At 46.3% G+C, this 13,248-nt stretch overlaps 2 protein-coding genes across 8 annotated transcripts; one reads left to right on the forward strand and one right to left on the reverse strand.

The window, feature by feature from the left end:
• Nucleotides 1-608: 608 nt before the first annotated feature.
• KDM8 (lysine demethylase 8) lies at nt 609-5,311 on the forward strand. The gene is made up of 7 exons (XM_033074346.1): nt 609-1,097; nt 1,205-1,371; nt 2,692-2,824; nt 3,695-3,736; nt 4,479-4,628; nt 4,883-4,975; nt 5,076-5,311. Exons 1-7 carry the CDS (start codon nt 609-611, stop codon nt 5,238-5,240), a joined length of 1,239 nt encoding a protein of 412 aa, XP_032930237.1. The 3' UTR covers nt 5,241-5,311.
• Nucleotides 5,312-5,336: 25 nt separating this feature from the next.
• On the reverse strand, nt 5,337-13,209 carry NSMCE1 (NSE1 homolog, SMC5-SMC6 complex component). 7 transcript variants are annotated; one of them, XM_033074266.1, is made up of 8 exons: nt 13,141-13,209; nt 11,739-11,882; nt 9,830-9,951; nt 8,934-9,011; nt 8,066-8,212; nt 6,975-7,091; nt 6,009-6,129; nt 5,337-5,546 (listed from the first exon to the last, which is right to left on the reverse strand). In XM_033074266.1, the coding sequence occupies exons 2-8, from the start codon at nt 11,854-11,856 to the stop codon at nt 5,491-5,493; spliced, it is 759 nt and encodes a 252-aa protein (XP_032930157.1). In that variant the 5' UTR covers nt 11,857-11,882; nt 13,141-13,209; the 3' UTR covers nt 5,337-5,490. The 7 variants fall into 7 exon arrangements, with proteins under 7 accessions (XP_032930157.1, XP_032930154.1, XP_032930160.1 ...); XM_033074263.1 differs by having other exon boundaries at nt 11,739-11,896; nt 13,141-13,192; XM_033074269.1 differs by lacking the exon at nt 13,141-13,209 and adding an exon at nt 13,102-13,122.
• Nucleotides 13,210-13,248: the final 39 nt, after the last annotated feature.

A 13,248-nucleotide genomic window follows, 5' to 3' on the forward strand; every position in this document is an offset into this window, starting at 1 on the left:
GAGCCGCGCCGGGCTCCGAGCGTACGGCGGGCCGGGCACAGACGGTTCTCTGCAGCACAAAAGGTCAGCTGGGAAAGAGCGCATCACGGCCTGCGCTCCGCTGTCCCGCGAGCGGACTGAGAGGCTTCACAGCGCAGGCAGCCACCTCCTCACACCGTGACTGTCACCGCGTCTGTGCGCTCCCATGAACGGCGAGAGCAACGCGGAACACGGGCACGCAACTCCAGCTGACTCACAGGTCAGGCGCACAAGTAAGAACGCCTACACTGAGCGCCGCGACCACCAGAGAAGCTCCGCTCCCTGAACGGGGAGCCCGGCCCGGCCCCGGCCCGGCGCCGCTTCAACCCAGGCCCCGCCTCGGCCTCGGCCCCGGCCCCGGCCCCGCCTCGGCCCCGGCCCCGCCTCGGCCCCGGCCCCGCCTCGGCCCCGGCCCCGCCCCGGCCCCGCCTCAGCCCCGGCCCGGCCTCAGCCCCGGCCCCGCCTCAGCCCCGGCCCGACCCCGCCCCGGCCCCGCCTCGGCCCCGGCCCCGCCTCAGCCCCGGCCCCGCCCCTGCGGCGTCCGGCCCGCCCGACAGCGCCTCCTCGCGGACGTCGGGGCAGGGGCGGCCATGGCGGCGCCCGGCAGCGCGGAGGGCGCGAGCGAGAGCCCCGCGCTGTGGGCCGAGGTGCGGGCGCTGCTGCCCCCCGCCGAGGAGGGGCTGACCCTGGACCTGAGCGGCGAGGTGGAGGACTGCGTCCTGCCGCTGCTGCGGCGGGCCCGCGCGCTGCTCTACGGCGCGGCGGGCCAGCCCGGGGCGGCAGCGGCAGCGGCGCTGGAGCGCCTCAGCGACGTCCTGCGCGACTACTCCTGGGAGAAGCTGAACGTGGGGCCATGGAGGGAGGTCGGCAAGGGCTGGCGCCAGGTCTACGCCTACGGCTGCCTCTTCGGGGCGCTGGCCGAGGTGGCGGCGGGCCGCCCGCTCGCGCGCGCCGTGCGCCTCTGCGACCTGGGGCTGCTCATGGGCGCCGCCGTCCTGGACAACGCCCTGGCGCGCCTCGTGCGCGCGCTGCAGCCGCACCTGCCCCGCGCGCCGCCGCGCCGCCGAGCCCGCGCACAGGTAGCGCCCGCGCCCCCGGCCCCGCGCGCTCCCCCGGCCCTGCGCGCTCCCCGGCCCCGCGCGCTCCCCGCGGGGCCGCGCGGTGCTCAGCGCACTGTCCGTTCCAGAGCGAACGGCCGGAGCCACCGCCCGCCCCCGCCCTGCAGCCGGAGGAGGTGATTCCGCACCTTCACTGTCCTTCGCTGGAGCACTTCAGAGACAACTACCTCATTCCCCAGCGGCCCGTGGTCCTGGAGGGCGTCATGGACCACTGGCCATGTATGAAGAAGTGGAGGTGAGAAGTAAGTTCTTTCTGACGAAGTAAAGGATACCATGGGCAGTACATTTTGGTAGCAGCACTGTCCTACTGCTCTGTGGAAGTTGCTTCATAGATGAGGGAAGCTCTTCATACCACTCAGGGGGATCACACGGCAGGTGCTGGACTGTCTCAGGGCAAAGGTGACCCTTTGGCCAGCCTCTGGCTCTTCATGGCGGAGGGCCACCCTCTGCCACCCTTCGGCTGTCCCAGGAGCCCAGTGGCAGCGCCTGGGAACTCGGGAGAAGTGCACATTGCTGGTGAGCTGCTCACAGCTCCGTGGGTCTGTGTCATGCGCCCATCAGTGGTTTTTACGCCTTGGAGCTTGCGATAATTAGTGCAATGTAAGTGAATTTCAGAGCCATGAATAAGCATGGTTGACTTTTTCATTCATAAGTCTCAGCACTGATGTTTGTTTTGTGTTTGTTTGTTGTTGTGTTTGAGTGTTGCGTTTCAGCCGCCATTGTGCAGGAGTGAGTAACAGCATTGTGCTGCCTGGTTAGTGCACGCAGTGGTGCCCACATTTCCAATGCTGAGCATCAAGTGTTTGTAAGGTGAAGGTCGTGATTCCCTAGAAAAGGGGAGAAAACACTGATGCTTAGTTTGAGTAATTGCTTTAGTTCAACAACTAAAGGTAAGTTAAGTGGACACACTTGTTATGTTACAGGAATTTTATTCATTTTTGAGGGAAGGTACTACCCTGGTTAGCTTTAGACACTTAAGAAAATTAACTTCCCTTAATTAATTAGTTAAATTAATACCATTGTCCATGGAGAGATGTATTTCACCCTTCAAACTAATCCCTCTGGTTACAATTGGAATGGGTATTATTGGCATTATCTGTATAGATAGACTGATAGATCATTGATACAGATAATACATTATTGGTATTATCTGTATAAATAGACTCTGACAGAATGTTGATCTAATATTACTGAGTAAAAGATACAACATTTTATCAAATGTGGCAGCAGGCAGCAAAAAGATTGGCCATACCTTGCCAGGAGACAGTAACAGCTTAAATCTTCTTAGTTTGGAAGGAAACAACTGAGGCAAACGGGCTTTTAAACCAAAACAAAACAAACAGTTGCAGGGTCATGTACACACAAAACTGCTTGCTGATTTCCTTGTTGCTTGCATTCTTTTCTTCTGCCTTTTTCTTCTGGTTGGTTTGGTTTAGACAGGAGAAACTCGGGGTAATATAATTTTGTTACCCAACAAGACTGATTTGGATTGATTGCCTTACATTCAAAATTAGTAAGAGCAGTGTAGAAGGTAATGGAACTTTCTTTATTTCAGTGTGGACTATTTCTGTCAAGTCGCAGGGTGCCGCACAGTCCCCGTGGAGCTGGGTGCTCGGTACACAGACGAGGAATGGTCTCAGCAGCTCATGACTGTCAGTGACTTCATCAGCCAGTATATCACAGCTGAGGTCTGTTACACTCCTTTGTTTCATCTCCAGCACTGCAGCATGGGACTGGTACACACAACAAACCTGCTCAGGGGTGATAGCAAGGGAGGGGGTGTGCTGTAAGCACAGCTCTGGATTAAAAGGCTTGACATATTTTCAGGACCTGAAGCTAGGAATAATTATTGCAACAATAGGTTTTACCTATAATCAAATGTACAGTAGCTGGAATTTGATTAATACATACATACATATGCAGCAAAAATCTGACTGGTGAAATCTAAGAATAAGGGATCCTCAGCCAGCAGTTCCTCTTTTTTCCAGTTGTTCCTCTTTCTCATTAAACTGCTTAGTGAGATTTAGGATCAGATCCAAATTTACGTGCCATGAGGCAGGAAAATGCAGATTTGATTAGCGTTTAGAATGTCCTTTTGTTTTGACAGATGAGGATCCCAAGCCCCCATTTCTGTTTCCTGGCCTGCTGGCAGGAAGAACCATGTGCCACGGCAAACTGATCTGTGGTGCACTCTGGAATAGAGTATGGAAGTAGTTCCAGGGCATGAAGGAGGGCTGGTCTGTGTGCCAGCAGGGTCTGGCTAGATAGATGCAGTGCATTATCAGCTGTCAAGACTCCATAGGTAGTCCCAGCTTCCTTCATTGACTTGAACTGGATGATTTATTGATTGTGGAGACACACCTACACTCTCGCAATTTCAATGGAGCTATAAGTTGCTTTTCCTGAAGACCTCTTATACTGTTGAAATAGTTACAGTACTCTGAATAGGACATTGGAAATGCATGTTATCTATAAGTAAATTCTATTCACCTGTAAGTAAATTAACTCACTGTCTTACTGTATGTTACTATGTTTTTCTTTTTCTGCTGTCATTTCAGAACAATCTAGGATACCTTGCCCAGCACCAGCTTTTTGATCAGGTAAAACTGAGTGAATGCTTTTATCTTCCTACAGTCATGTGTTCCTTTTGTAGCCTAAGTTGTCTCTGAGGATGTTAGCTGTACTAGATCGAAGAGCATATGGAGAATTCACAGAATTCTTAAGTTTCTATTTGCATGATTTGAGGGAACAGAGGGAGAGGTTTATTCCATTTGGCTGCTAGATATGGAAACAAAACCCTTTTGGGATGAAGACATTAAATCCTGGTGCTGTTTCAATACAATGTATACTTAGGGGGATAGCACCCGGAAGGCCCTATTTGTAAATCAGGGAAGAGATTTGGACAGGAAAGTCTTTAGTATTTATATGTTTAGCATAATCTGAAATGTCATTCCAGCTTACCAGATCTTAGGTTGGTGGGAGACATAGAAAGGAATGTCACAGAGAAGCAAGCATAGTATAGAAGAGATCAGCTGCTCCTTTTCCACGAAGAGCAAACATTCATGTGGGTGTCTCTGATTTCTGCAAAAGCAAAGGGTACCTGAAGAATAAGGAAATCCCTTTCTTTTCCCTGCTTCTCCTTCCAACAGAGTCTGCTCACTAGAACAGGAAGTTTGAGAAAATTTCCTGCAGATTCCTAGCAGGTCAGCTACTTTTCTCCTACCCTTGCTGGACCAGCCAGTCATTTGTTTTCTTTCCATCCAGCCTTGCTCATCTGTTCTATGAATTATGTATTTTGGCAAGTCAGCATATACCCTTTTTAATGATTCTTTATGGAAATAGATCCCAGAACTGAAAGAAGATATCAGTATCCCTGACTACTGCTGCTTGGGGGAAGGGGAAGAAGATGACATCACCATTAATGCTTGGTTTGGTCCAGGAGGCACAATCTCACCTCTTCATCAGGATCCTCAGCAAAATTTTTTAGCCCAGGTATGTACTCTAGTTACTCTCCCCAAAGGTATTTCAAATTCTTATCTCCTCCAAGGGAATAGGTACTTGAATTCCAATAGCTTGATTTAACTTTCTATTATAGCAGTGTCTATTACTAACAAAGATAATTATGTTCCTTGTAATCAGGTATATTTTACTGTTAAATGCCAGCTACAGCCTACAGCTTCCATAATGTGCCAGTTAACACTGGAAACCAATTAACCAATGGAAAACATTTATTTTATTATATACAGGTATTTGGAAGAAAGTATATCCGTCTCTGTTCACCACAAGATTCAGAAAACCTGTACCCCCATGAAAGCCAAATTCTTCACAACACTAGTCAGGTAAATAGTTGCCTGAAATTTTAATATCAGTCATGTTATCTTATCAAATCATATTTGGGTAAAGACATTCTTCTGATGATTGGTTTTTGTTTTTTTTTAGGTTGACGTGGAAGATCCAGACTTGGTCAAATTTCCAAATTTCACAAAGGCTTCATTTCAGTCCTGCATTCTGAAGCCTGGACAGATTCTGTTTATTCCAGTTAAATATTGGCACTATGTGCGATCACTTGAGCTCAGCTTCTCTGTTAGTTTCTGGTGGTCATAGCTCTGAAATGTAGTCAGCAGCACTGAAATTAAATTAAAAATCAGGGAAGTAGCATCTCTCAGGAGAGGTTAGAGGTTAGAAAGCTGTGCAGGTATTACTGGGAACAGGAACATAAATGATAGTTTTATTGTAAGATTCTTAGAACTTTAGAAAATGAGTGCACTGAGCACTGTTACTAATGAATACAATACAGTTTGGCAGAGACTACAGAGAGGGGGCAAACAGATGTCCCTGACAAGTTTTACTGGCATCATCTAGGGCCAAGAGTGGAGCCCTGGTGAGTCTGGGAGCCCATCCGACTCACACCTGTAAAGAAAACAAAAGGAAGGTTAATGAACAACACACAAAAACCCAAAAATACTGTATCACCTTTTTTTCTAAAATGCTTTGTATATTCCTCTGTTGCTGTTCACAATGTCCAATTTCCTTGGACAAATGGAGGAATTCCAAAGAGATTTTTAGAAGCTTGATATTTCCAGAAGTTTTAGTGTCATGGGTTGTGTGTGTCTCTATTCCTTCCCCCGTCCCACCCTACCTTCTAAAGACAGTTATAAAAAATACGCACAGGGTCAGCTATGCCCCTGTGGCACTCTTTGGGTACTGTGGGAGCTCAATGCCTGTGTGTGGTTTAGTGTCTGAAACACACTACTGAAGTCAGAAATAACTGATGTTCACAGTTACAAATGATACAGACAATGCCACTGAATATCATAGCCCATTTCCTACTATTATTACATTCAATTTAAAAAAAAATACGTTGCTTGGTACCTGGGATGTCACAAGACCAGAATTCATTACACTTGGGACAGCGGGGTTCAGTCTGGCCTCTGAAGTACTTTCTGACACAAGGTAAATGCATTCCAATTCCACAGGATTCACATACTTGGCTCTGAAACCAAGGAGATTCATAAAATCTTTCTGAACTGTCCTTCAATTTAAGAGAAAGTTGTTACAAAGAGCAGCAGATATGCAACACTTTGTTCCAAAGAATAGTTCCCACAATATTCCACGCTGAACAGTCAAATCTGGTAAATGGTAAAAGAAGGTATTTTTCTGTAAATTAGGAAATACTGTTTCCTTAGATGGACAAAATTTAGCTTGAAAAACAACAATTTCAGTGCAATAAAGGAGACTAATTTGGATCGAAAAAGTAACATGGAAGCATGTTAGTTGGGCAGATCAGAAGATGCAGGCTCACAGAGCAAGAAAATTTAGCAGTTTTGGAATAGGAATCCAGGCTGTAACTACTTAAGCAAGATGGAACAGGTGAGACCCAGCTATCAAAACACAGTGCTTTAGCATGCTCTGCATAGCACATGTTCCTTCTGCAGTCCAAACACAAGCAACTCCTGAATTGAAGTCCCAGGACCAAGAATGAACATGTCACACAATGACATCTATTGGCCAGGCCCAAAGAGGACACTGCTAAACCTCTTTCAGCATCAGGAGTTCATCTCTAACAGGCTGGTTTGAAAAGCCAGACAGCACAACCATGTTCCTCATTGCAGGAGTGCACTTTTCCAATTTTATACTTGGAGACACTGCTCCAAGACAATTTTATTTCTAAAGGCAGAAGATAAAATACCTAAAATGAAAAAAAAAAAGAGTAGGTTTTTCTACAAAATGCATGAGCACCATGACCAGATTACAAGACCAAGATTATACCCAAGGGAAAGCATCACAAACCTCAGCTATGACCATGCAAGTCCATTGGCCGAGTTGATAAAACGTTACCTGGATGGTGAGGCTGTGACAGATGTTACATTTCCTTGCCACATCCTGGTAGTTGCTGAGAATGTACTGTTCCATCTCAATTATGCAACGGGTATGCAGAGTATATTCTCCATTTTTCTAAGAAAACAAGCGTTGAGATGAGGAATTTCTTTTTAATTCCTTTTATCTTTTGTGAGTTTGCTAACCCCCTGTTAACAAGCCACTTTTTTCTATACTCATGAAACCAACATGCTAGTACAATGCAATGCCAGAACACTTTTGAAATAGCAGAACTCCTTTGTTTAGAGGAGCAGAATAAAAACCCCACACCTTTAACAGATCTAGTCCTTGGAAAGCATATATGAGCAACCATGCACTCCTTAACAAAGGCATGTTGTTTTGGGATACTCCACTTACACATTAGAGGAAATTCTCCCAGCTTTCAACAACATCTAGGCACTTCCTGCTTGATGTATCTTTGGAAATACCTCCCAAATCAACTTAACATGTAAGTAACTGTGTGGCAGCAGGTTGGAGATCTATGATGCAATGACTCCAGCAGAAAAGGGATTAAGGTCTCACTTGGCAAGCAATTGCAGTGTTCGCATGGTCAGTCCACCATGGTCCACATGGTGAGCTCATCTCCACTGCTCCCTCATAAAATAAAACAAGTGTAACCATGTGCACAATGCACCGCACATTTCTGGTACAGGAATTTTCAACATATCTCACTCCTTTTCAGGAAATTCTAAATGCAACTAACACTGATCATTCTGAAGAGCTTTCCCCAGCTCTTGTTCCAGGTTGAAGGATACTGTGCTATTTGTGTACAAAGGATGTCTGTGTGTCACTGGGCAGGACTGGACACACAAAAGCACCTGGCGCAGGAACAAGAAACTGAAACCATATGGTCCTGTACAGACCTACCCAAGGACTTTTTCCTTGTTAGTCTATTTCCTTTTCTGCAAAAATCACTGGAGCAACAAGAAGCATGGGCCCCATAAGACTGTTTTTGCCATCATTCATGCAAGCAGAGCTCCAGTCTCAGCTACCACATCTGTAAGAACATGGTAGCTGGACCCACTGAACTATGAACACTTGAATGCAGTTACCTCAGACAGCCACTTATCCTCCACAAAAACTTTCAGCACTTGTTCTGCTTCCTTTTTCTTCATTTTCTTTGTCTTAAGTTGGTCAGCCAAATTTAAAATATCTGTAGATGAGGCAAAGCCATTTTCTGATAAAATTATTAGGTCCATCTACAGGAAGAAACATTACCAAGTATTAGAAACACTGCAATTAGAGAGACACACAGTAATGTGCTAATGTGCATTTTTTTAGCATCCATGTATGTGAGAGATACTACAGTATATGGCTTGAACCAGAATTGTAAAACAAAGACCGAAAGCTGAAACAATCACTGTCCTCTTCACAGTTTCGGTCTTTACCAAGAAAACATTTCCACAAATAGAAGTATACGTGCTGTTTAAATGGAGCTGCCTTCAGGGACCCCTGGACACACTCAGTGGTGACAGATCCATCTCTTTTTATCTGCTCTTTGTCAAAGACCTTTTGAGGAAAAGCCTCAATAACCATAGACAAACATATAGATGCAAATCAGCAAATTTTGTATGTTACTAGCATTAAAAACTATTGTATATTACAAAACCACTGAAGCCAGTGAAAAACTCAGCAATCATGACTGAAAATCCTGAAGAAAGTTGTCTGTGTAACTAACAGTAGGCATGTCAAGTCCCTAACCCCTAGGAGCTCTTTCCTGGTGCTGATTTTGCCTTACTCATAACTGACTTACAACAGCAAATCATTACTTGCACACACTTTCATCCCTGCCTGCCCCGCCCACTTGATCTCAGATAAAATGGTAAAATGGCAACTACCTCCTCTACCACATCTCCATTTCCATTCATTTTAAGATGATGCCTTCACAAATTATATGATTTATTATTATGACATACTTACTGTTTTTCTGAACAATTCTAATTCGAGTTCTGTATAGTCAGATGCCATTTTAGTTACTTCAGTTTCCGCCAAATTCACCTACAAAACAAATAAACTGATATGAAGTGCCAGTGTAGTTTCATATCAGAAACTCTAAAAAACCCCTTGAGGTTAAGACTACATCATCTTACAATTAACATAAAAGTTAGTTCTTTGAGGGGTACTTGATCGTATTCAAGTTCTTTCTTCACAACCCCTCATCTTCCAGCCACAAATTCTCCACAGCTGCCTCTGCCCAGACAAAGCCATTTCACAACCCAAGCTCCCAGAACTGAGACAGAGTGCTGCAGCAGAGCTGACACATCACAGGTGCTAGACAGCTCTGGTGCTAGACAGCAGCAGGAACTATGTTATCAGTCACCTTTCTCTCACTGTGAAAACCAGTTGCCTGTTTCCTACTCTTATTGCACATGCTATTAATTAATACTATTAATTATTAGCTCAACTTAGCTGGCAAAAGCAAAGGCTAAAAGCAGCAGCTAATGTTAGAATACCTCCTCTGTGGTCTTCTGAAATTATTAACCTTCTCTGACATGCACATTGCAGATTGTCAGGGGAAACAACTTACAGGCCACTATTCAGCAACCCTTTTTGCACTTGGTTGATTTTTGAGTGGGAGAAAAAGAAAACTGATGTTGGACAGCTCTCTGTGTTTTCTAGTTTAAAAAGTCTGTCTCGGGAAAGTCTCCTGTGGAAAAGGAATCTCACTTCAGCACTTAAGCAATGTTTATGCTAAGTAACTCCAACAGTGCTGTCATCCTTGCTGCCATGTCCTATTCCCTCACACCTGGGCTGTGACAGTTTATGCTCCTGCAGCCACTGCCAGCCCCACACAAACACGGCAACCAGGTACCTACTACAGCATAATGTGCTCTGCCATCGTCTTCTGATATTCCCTTCCGGATCTGCATAAACAAAGGCTGCAGGTGGCTATTTATAGTGCTGATGAAATCGTCCAGTTTATCATGTGCGTAGTAGACTAAAAATGAATGAGAAAAATCACATGTAGAGAAAAGTCAAACAACTACCCATCAGGCAGATCTTTTTATGTGAAACATTTTTCCCCAAGTAAAAGTGTTAAAACTGTAAGACAGAATTCAAATTTTTCTGTTCAGCAGACATATAACTTCTTTGTGCTGCTATCTCGTGGCCTTCAGAGATGCTCAGCTCCTTTAAAATCAGTTGACAGAGTCCAGATAGTCTGCCTTGTGGCAAGGAACTCACACTACTAATCCAGTAATTACAGTGACTTGAACTAAGCTGATATTTTATTTTATTGAAAATAAAATATGACTGGGAAAAATATTATGCACAATAGAAAAATACACTGACTTGAATTCCTTTATACACAAGGGATTTCTTGTTTCTGTATGCTCTGTTTCACAAATTAATGGTATATAAGTGATCAAGTTACATATAAGAAAACCTAAAATTGTGTTGCAGAAATCAAGCAAATACTAGCAGCAGTTTTATCATAGACATAATTAAGATGGACTTTACAGTCGTTCTGTGGAAGAGCATACAACGGTTCTTGCCTGCACAGCACCAGCACAACCCTCACATCCATCCAAAACAAGATTTTGGAAGTGGCAATGCTCCTGTTGCCTTCATCAGGCTATGATTTAAAAACAAGAGCTAACTAACAGCTCATAATTTTAGATATATTACTCATGTTTCAAAAACACAACCAGTTATCATTAAATTAATCCTGCTCTCAGTCACAGGAGTCTCTTGCTCACGTAACAGCGTTGGGACAAGGTCCTGCTCACAAACCCCACGGCACTGTTCAGCACCGTGCCAAACTGCACCCATAGGATGCTCCTGTCCAGGAGTTCCTCATTCTGATATACAACATTCCTTCAGCGAACAACGCCAACAAACAGCAAGAACGACAGTAAAGTAAGTACAATATTTAAGTATAATTTTGCCACCTGCTTGGCCCTTGTCAGCAGGAAACACTGCACACAGTAGTCAGGGAGCTTTAGTGACAGATCTCAAGAGAGGATAAAAGATGAAAGATAACAGAATATTCTTTTGTACAACAGCTATAGCATTTTAATGTTTCATTAGCTCTTATGCGGGGGAAAAAAGGGATAAAAATTCTCCATAAAAAATGAACAGGGGCTAGAGAACACCAAAAGTTGCGCTTCACAATTTTAGCATCTAAGAAGTAGGTCAGGTTACAGTTCCTGACTCAAGAGACACACAAATTCATTCTGACCTTAGATCTGTGTGTAAGTAGGCACAAATTCACAGAAAACTAGAAGAGTCCCTGCAGAGTCAGCAGCATGGTGGCATGGCACAGGGACACTCCCAAGCCTGGCAGGAGCACAGCTTCCAGGACTTGGAATGAACAGTACAGGGCAGGTGAGGTGGGAAGCACAGCAATTCCCCAGGAAATCTCATCTCATCCTCACCAAAATGTTTTTGCAGCAGTCACTTTTCCCACAGCACCTGGGAGAAATAACTGAAGTGCATTTACTTAAAAGCATTCACTTTAGTGAAGTACTTCCAGTGTCAAAAAATACTGTTTAAAAAATCATTTATATGTATAAACAACAACCCTGATAAAATAAAAAGTACTATATACAAATCTGGCCTGATTAGAAGTTAATCATTGCTGTATTATTTTATCTTTCAGGAAAGAGAGGGAATACTCATATCTTTTAAACTTTTTTTAGGTAGCGCATGCCCTCCAGAAATCAAATTATTTGTAAGCTGCACCAGAAAAAAAAACCAGTTCTTTCATCACCAAAACAGACACACCTTTATCAGTTTCACAGCAGTGCTGGTGTAATTTCCTGGCCTCTGATCCTTCTGTTATCCCATTAGACATCAGAACCTGCAAGAACCGTCGATGAGCATCAGTCATCCGAGCCGCCATCACAGTGTTCTACCAGGCTTCAAGTGCTGCAGGAGTTAAGCTGGAATTAATGCACATGTTCATGAAAATTAAGAATACAACAGTTCAAGTGTACACAAGATTTCTATTAAAGTCTATTACACTGAATGAGGACAAAAAAAAAGCGGATCCCAAGGTTGTCCTCAGAATGCAGAGAGTGACCAGCTCTGAGGTTCTGGAGGGGTGCAAGAGATAAATAAAGTCCAACTAGTTTTAGCTACAGAGAAGAACAACGTAGGCATTGTGTTGTTGTCACCCAAAATCGAGAATAAATCTCCTTCTAACACCAGTGTAGTATTAAGAAGCAAGCAAAACTTTATTGCAGCACTGGAGACACAGGGGAATGCTTGGCGTGCATAGTGATACACACAGCAGCGGCTGGAGTCTGCAGTCTCAGTCGGTGCTCCTGGAGGGTCTTTAGGCACTCCTAGTGGTCACTGAGCCTCTAAACTTTGGCAATGACCTTGTCTAGCCGGTGTGGTTTTCATCGAAGCTGCACAGTGTGCTGCTGAGCAAACACTGGGCCGGTTTCACTTGTTAAGAACGGGAGTCAGAGAGCGCCCAACATCCCACCAACCGCTACCAAAGCTTCCATTAACCGGTACCCTCCCTGCGGAATGTGCAACATCGCCCCCCAAACCTGAAAAAAACAGTGCTGGGTGACAAACACAACACCGTCTGTCATTCTACGTTACATGAAACTCCTGCTCCCTGATTTGAGCACAGTCGATCAGAGCGGGTGACTTCCGACAGAAAATAATCCTCTACAGGTTTCGAAGAACGCCTGAAGTAATTAAAGGTAGCTCAGGAAATTGCCTGACCACCGCACCAACCGACTGCCCGCTTCTGGCCGAGCTCCGGCCTCGCCCCTCCGCCCCCCGCGCGACTCCAGGCCAGCCGCAGCCAACGGAGGCAATGGCCGCAAAACCGCCCGGCCCGCTAGCCCTCGGCCCTTCCGGGGCCCACCGGGACTCACCGGCGTTCCCCTGAGCTCCCACCACGGAACCACCGCCCTCAGCCCCCCGCCACACCTGCCCGTGTCCGCCAAACCCCTCAGCCCCCCGCCACACCTGCCCGCGTCCGCCGACCCCCCTCAGCCCCCCGCCACACCTGCCCGCGTCCGCCAACCCCCTCAGCCACCCGCCACACCTGCCCGTGTCCGCCAACCCCCTCAGGCCCCTGCCAGACCTGCCCGCGTCCGCCAACCCCCTCAGCCACCCGCCACACCTGCCCGTGTCCGCCAACCCCCTCAGGCCCCTGCCAGACCTGCCCGCGTTCGCCGACTGAGGGGCTGCGCGCGCCCGCCACTGCAGGCCCCGCGCCGGCCCCGCCCCGCGCCGGCCCCGCCCCGCGCCGGCCCCGCCCCGCGCCGGC

Source organism: Catharus ustulatus, chromosome 16 (assembly GCF_009819885.2).
Source record: "Catharus ustulatus isolate bCatUst1 chromosome 16, bCatUst1.pri.v2, whole genome shotgun sequence".
Classification (NCBI taxonomy): Eukaryota; Metazoa; Chordata; class Aves; order Passeriformes; family Turdidae; genus Catharus; species Catharus ustulatus.

What these genes read in the sequence shown, in the direction of transcription:
- KDM8 (XM_033074346.1), top strand. Translation starts at nt 609, where the DNA reads ATGGCGGCGCCCGGCAGCGCGGAGGGCGCGAGCGAGAGCCCCGCGCTG. An exon ending in AGCACCAGCTTTTTGATCAG is followed by an intron (nt 3,737 to 4,478) that starts GTAAAACTGAGT and finishes TTATGGAAATAG; the next exon opens with ATCCCAGAACTGAAAGAAGA. An exon ending in AGCAAAATTTTTTAGCCCAG is followed by an intron (nt 4,629 to 4,882) that starts GTATGTACTCTA and finishes TATTATATACAG; the next exon opens with GTATTTGGAAGAAAGTATAT.
- NSMCE1 (XM_033074266.1), bottom strand. Translation starts at nt 11,856, where the DNA reads ATGGCGGCTCGGATGACTGATGCTCATCGACGGTTCTTGCAGGTTCTG. An exon ending in CTGCTGTGAAACTGATAAAG is followed by an intron (nt 9,952 to 11,738) that starts GTGTGTCTGTTT and finishes ATTCATTTTTAG; the next exon opens with TCTACTACGCACATGATAAA. An exon ending in GCAGAGCACATTATGCTGTA is followed by an intron (nt 9,012 to 9,829) that starts GTAGGTACCTGG and finishes TTTGTTTTGTAG; the next exon opens with GTGAATTTGGCGGAAACTGA.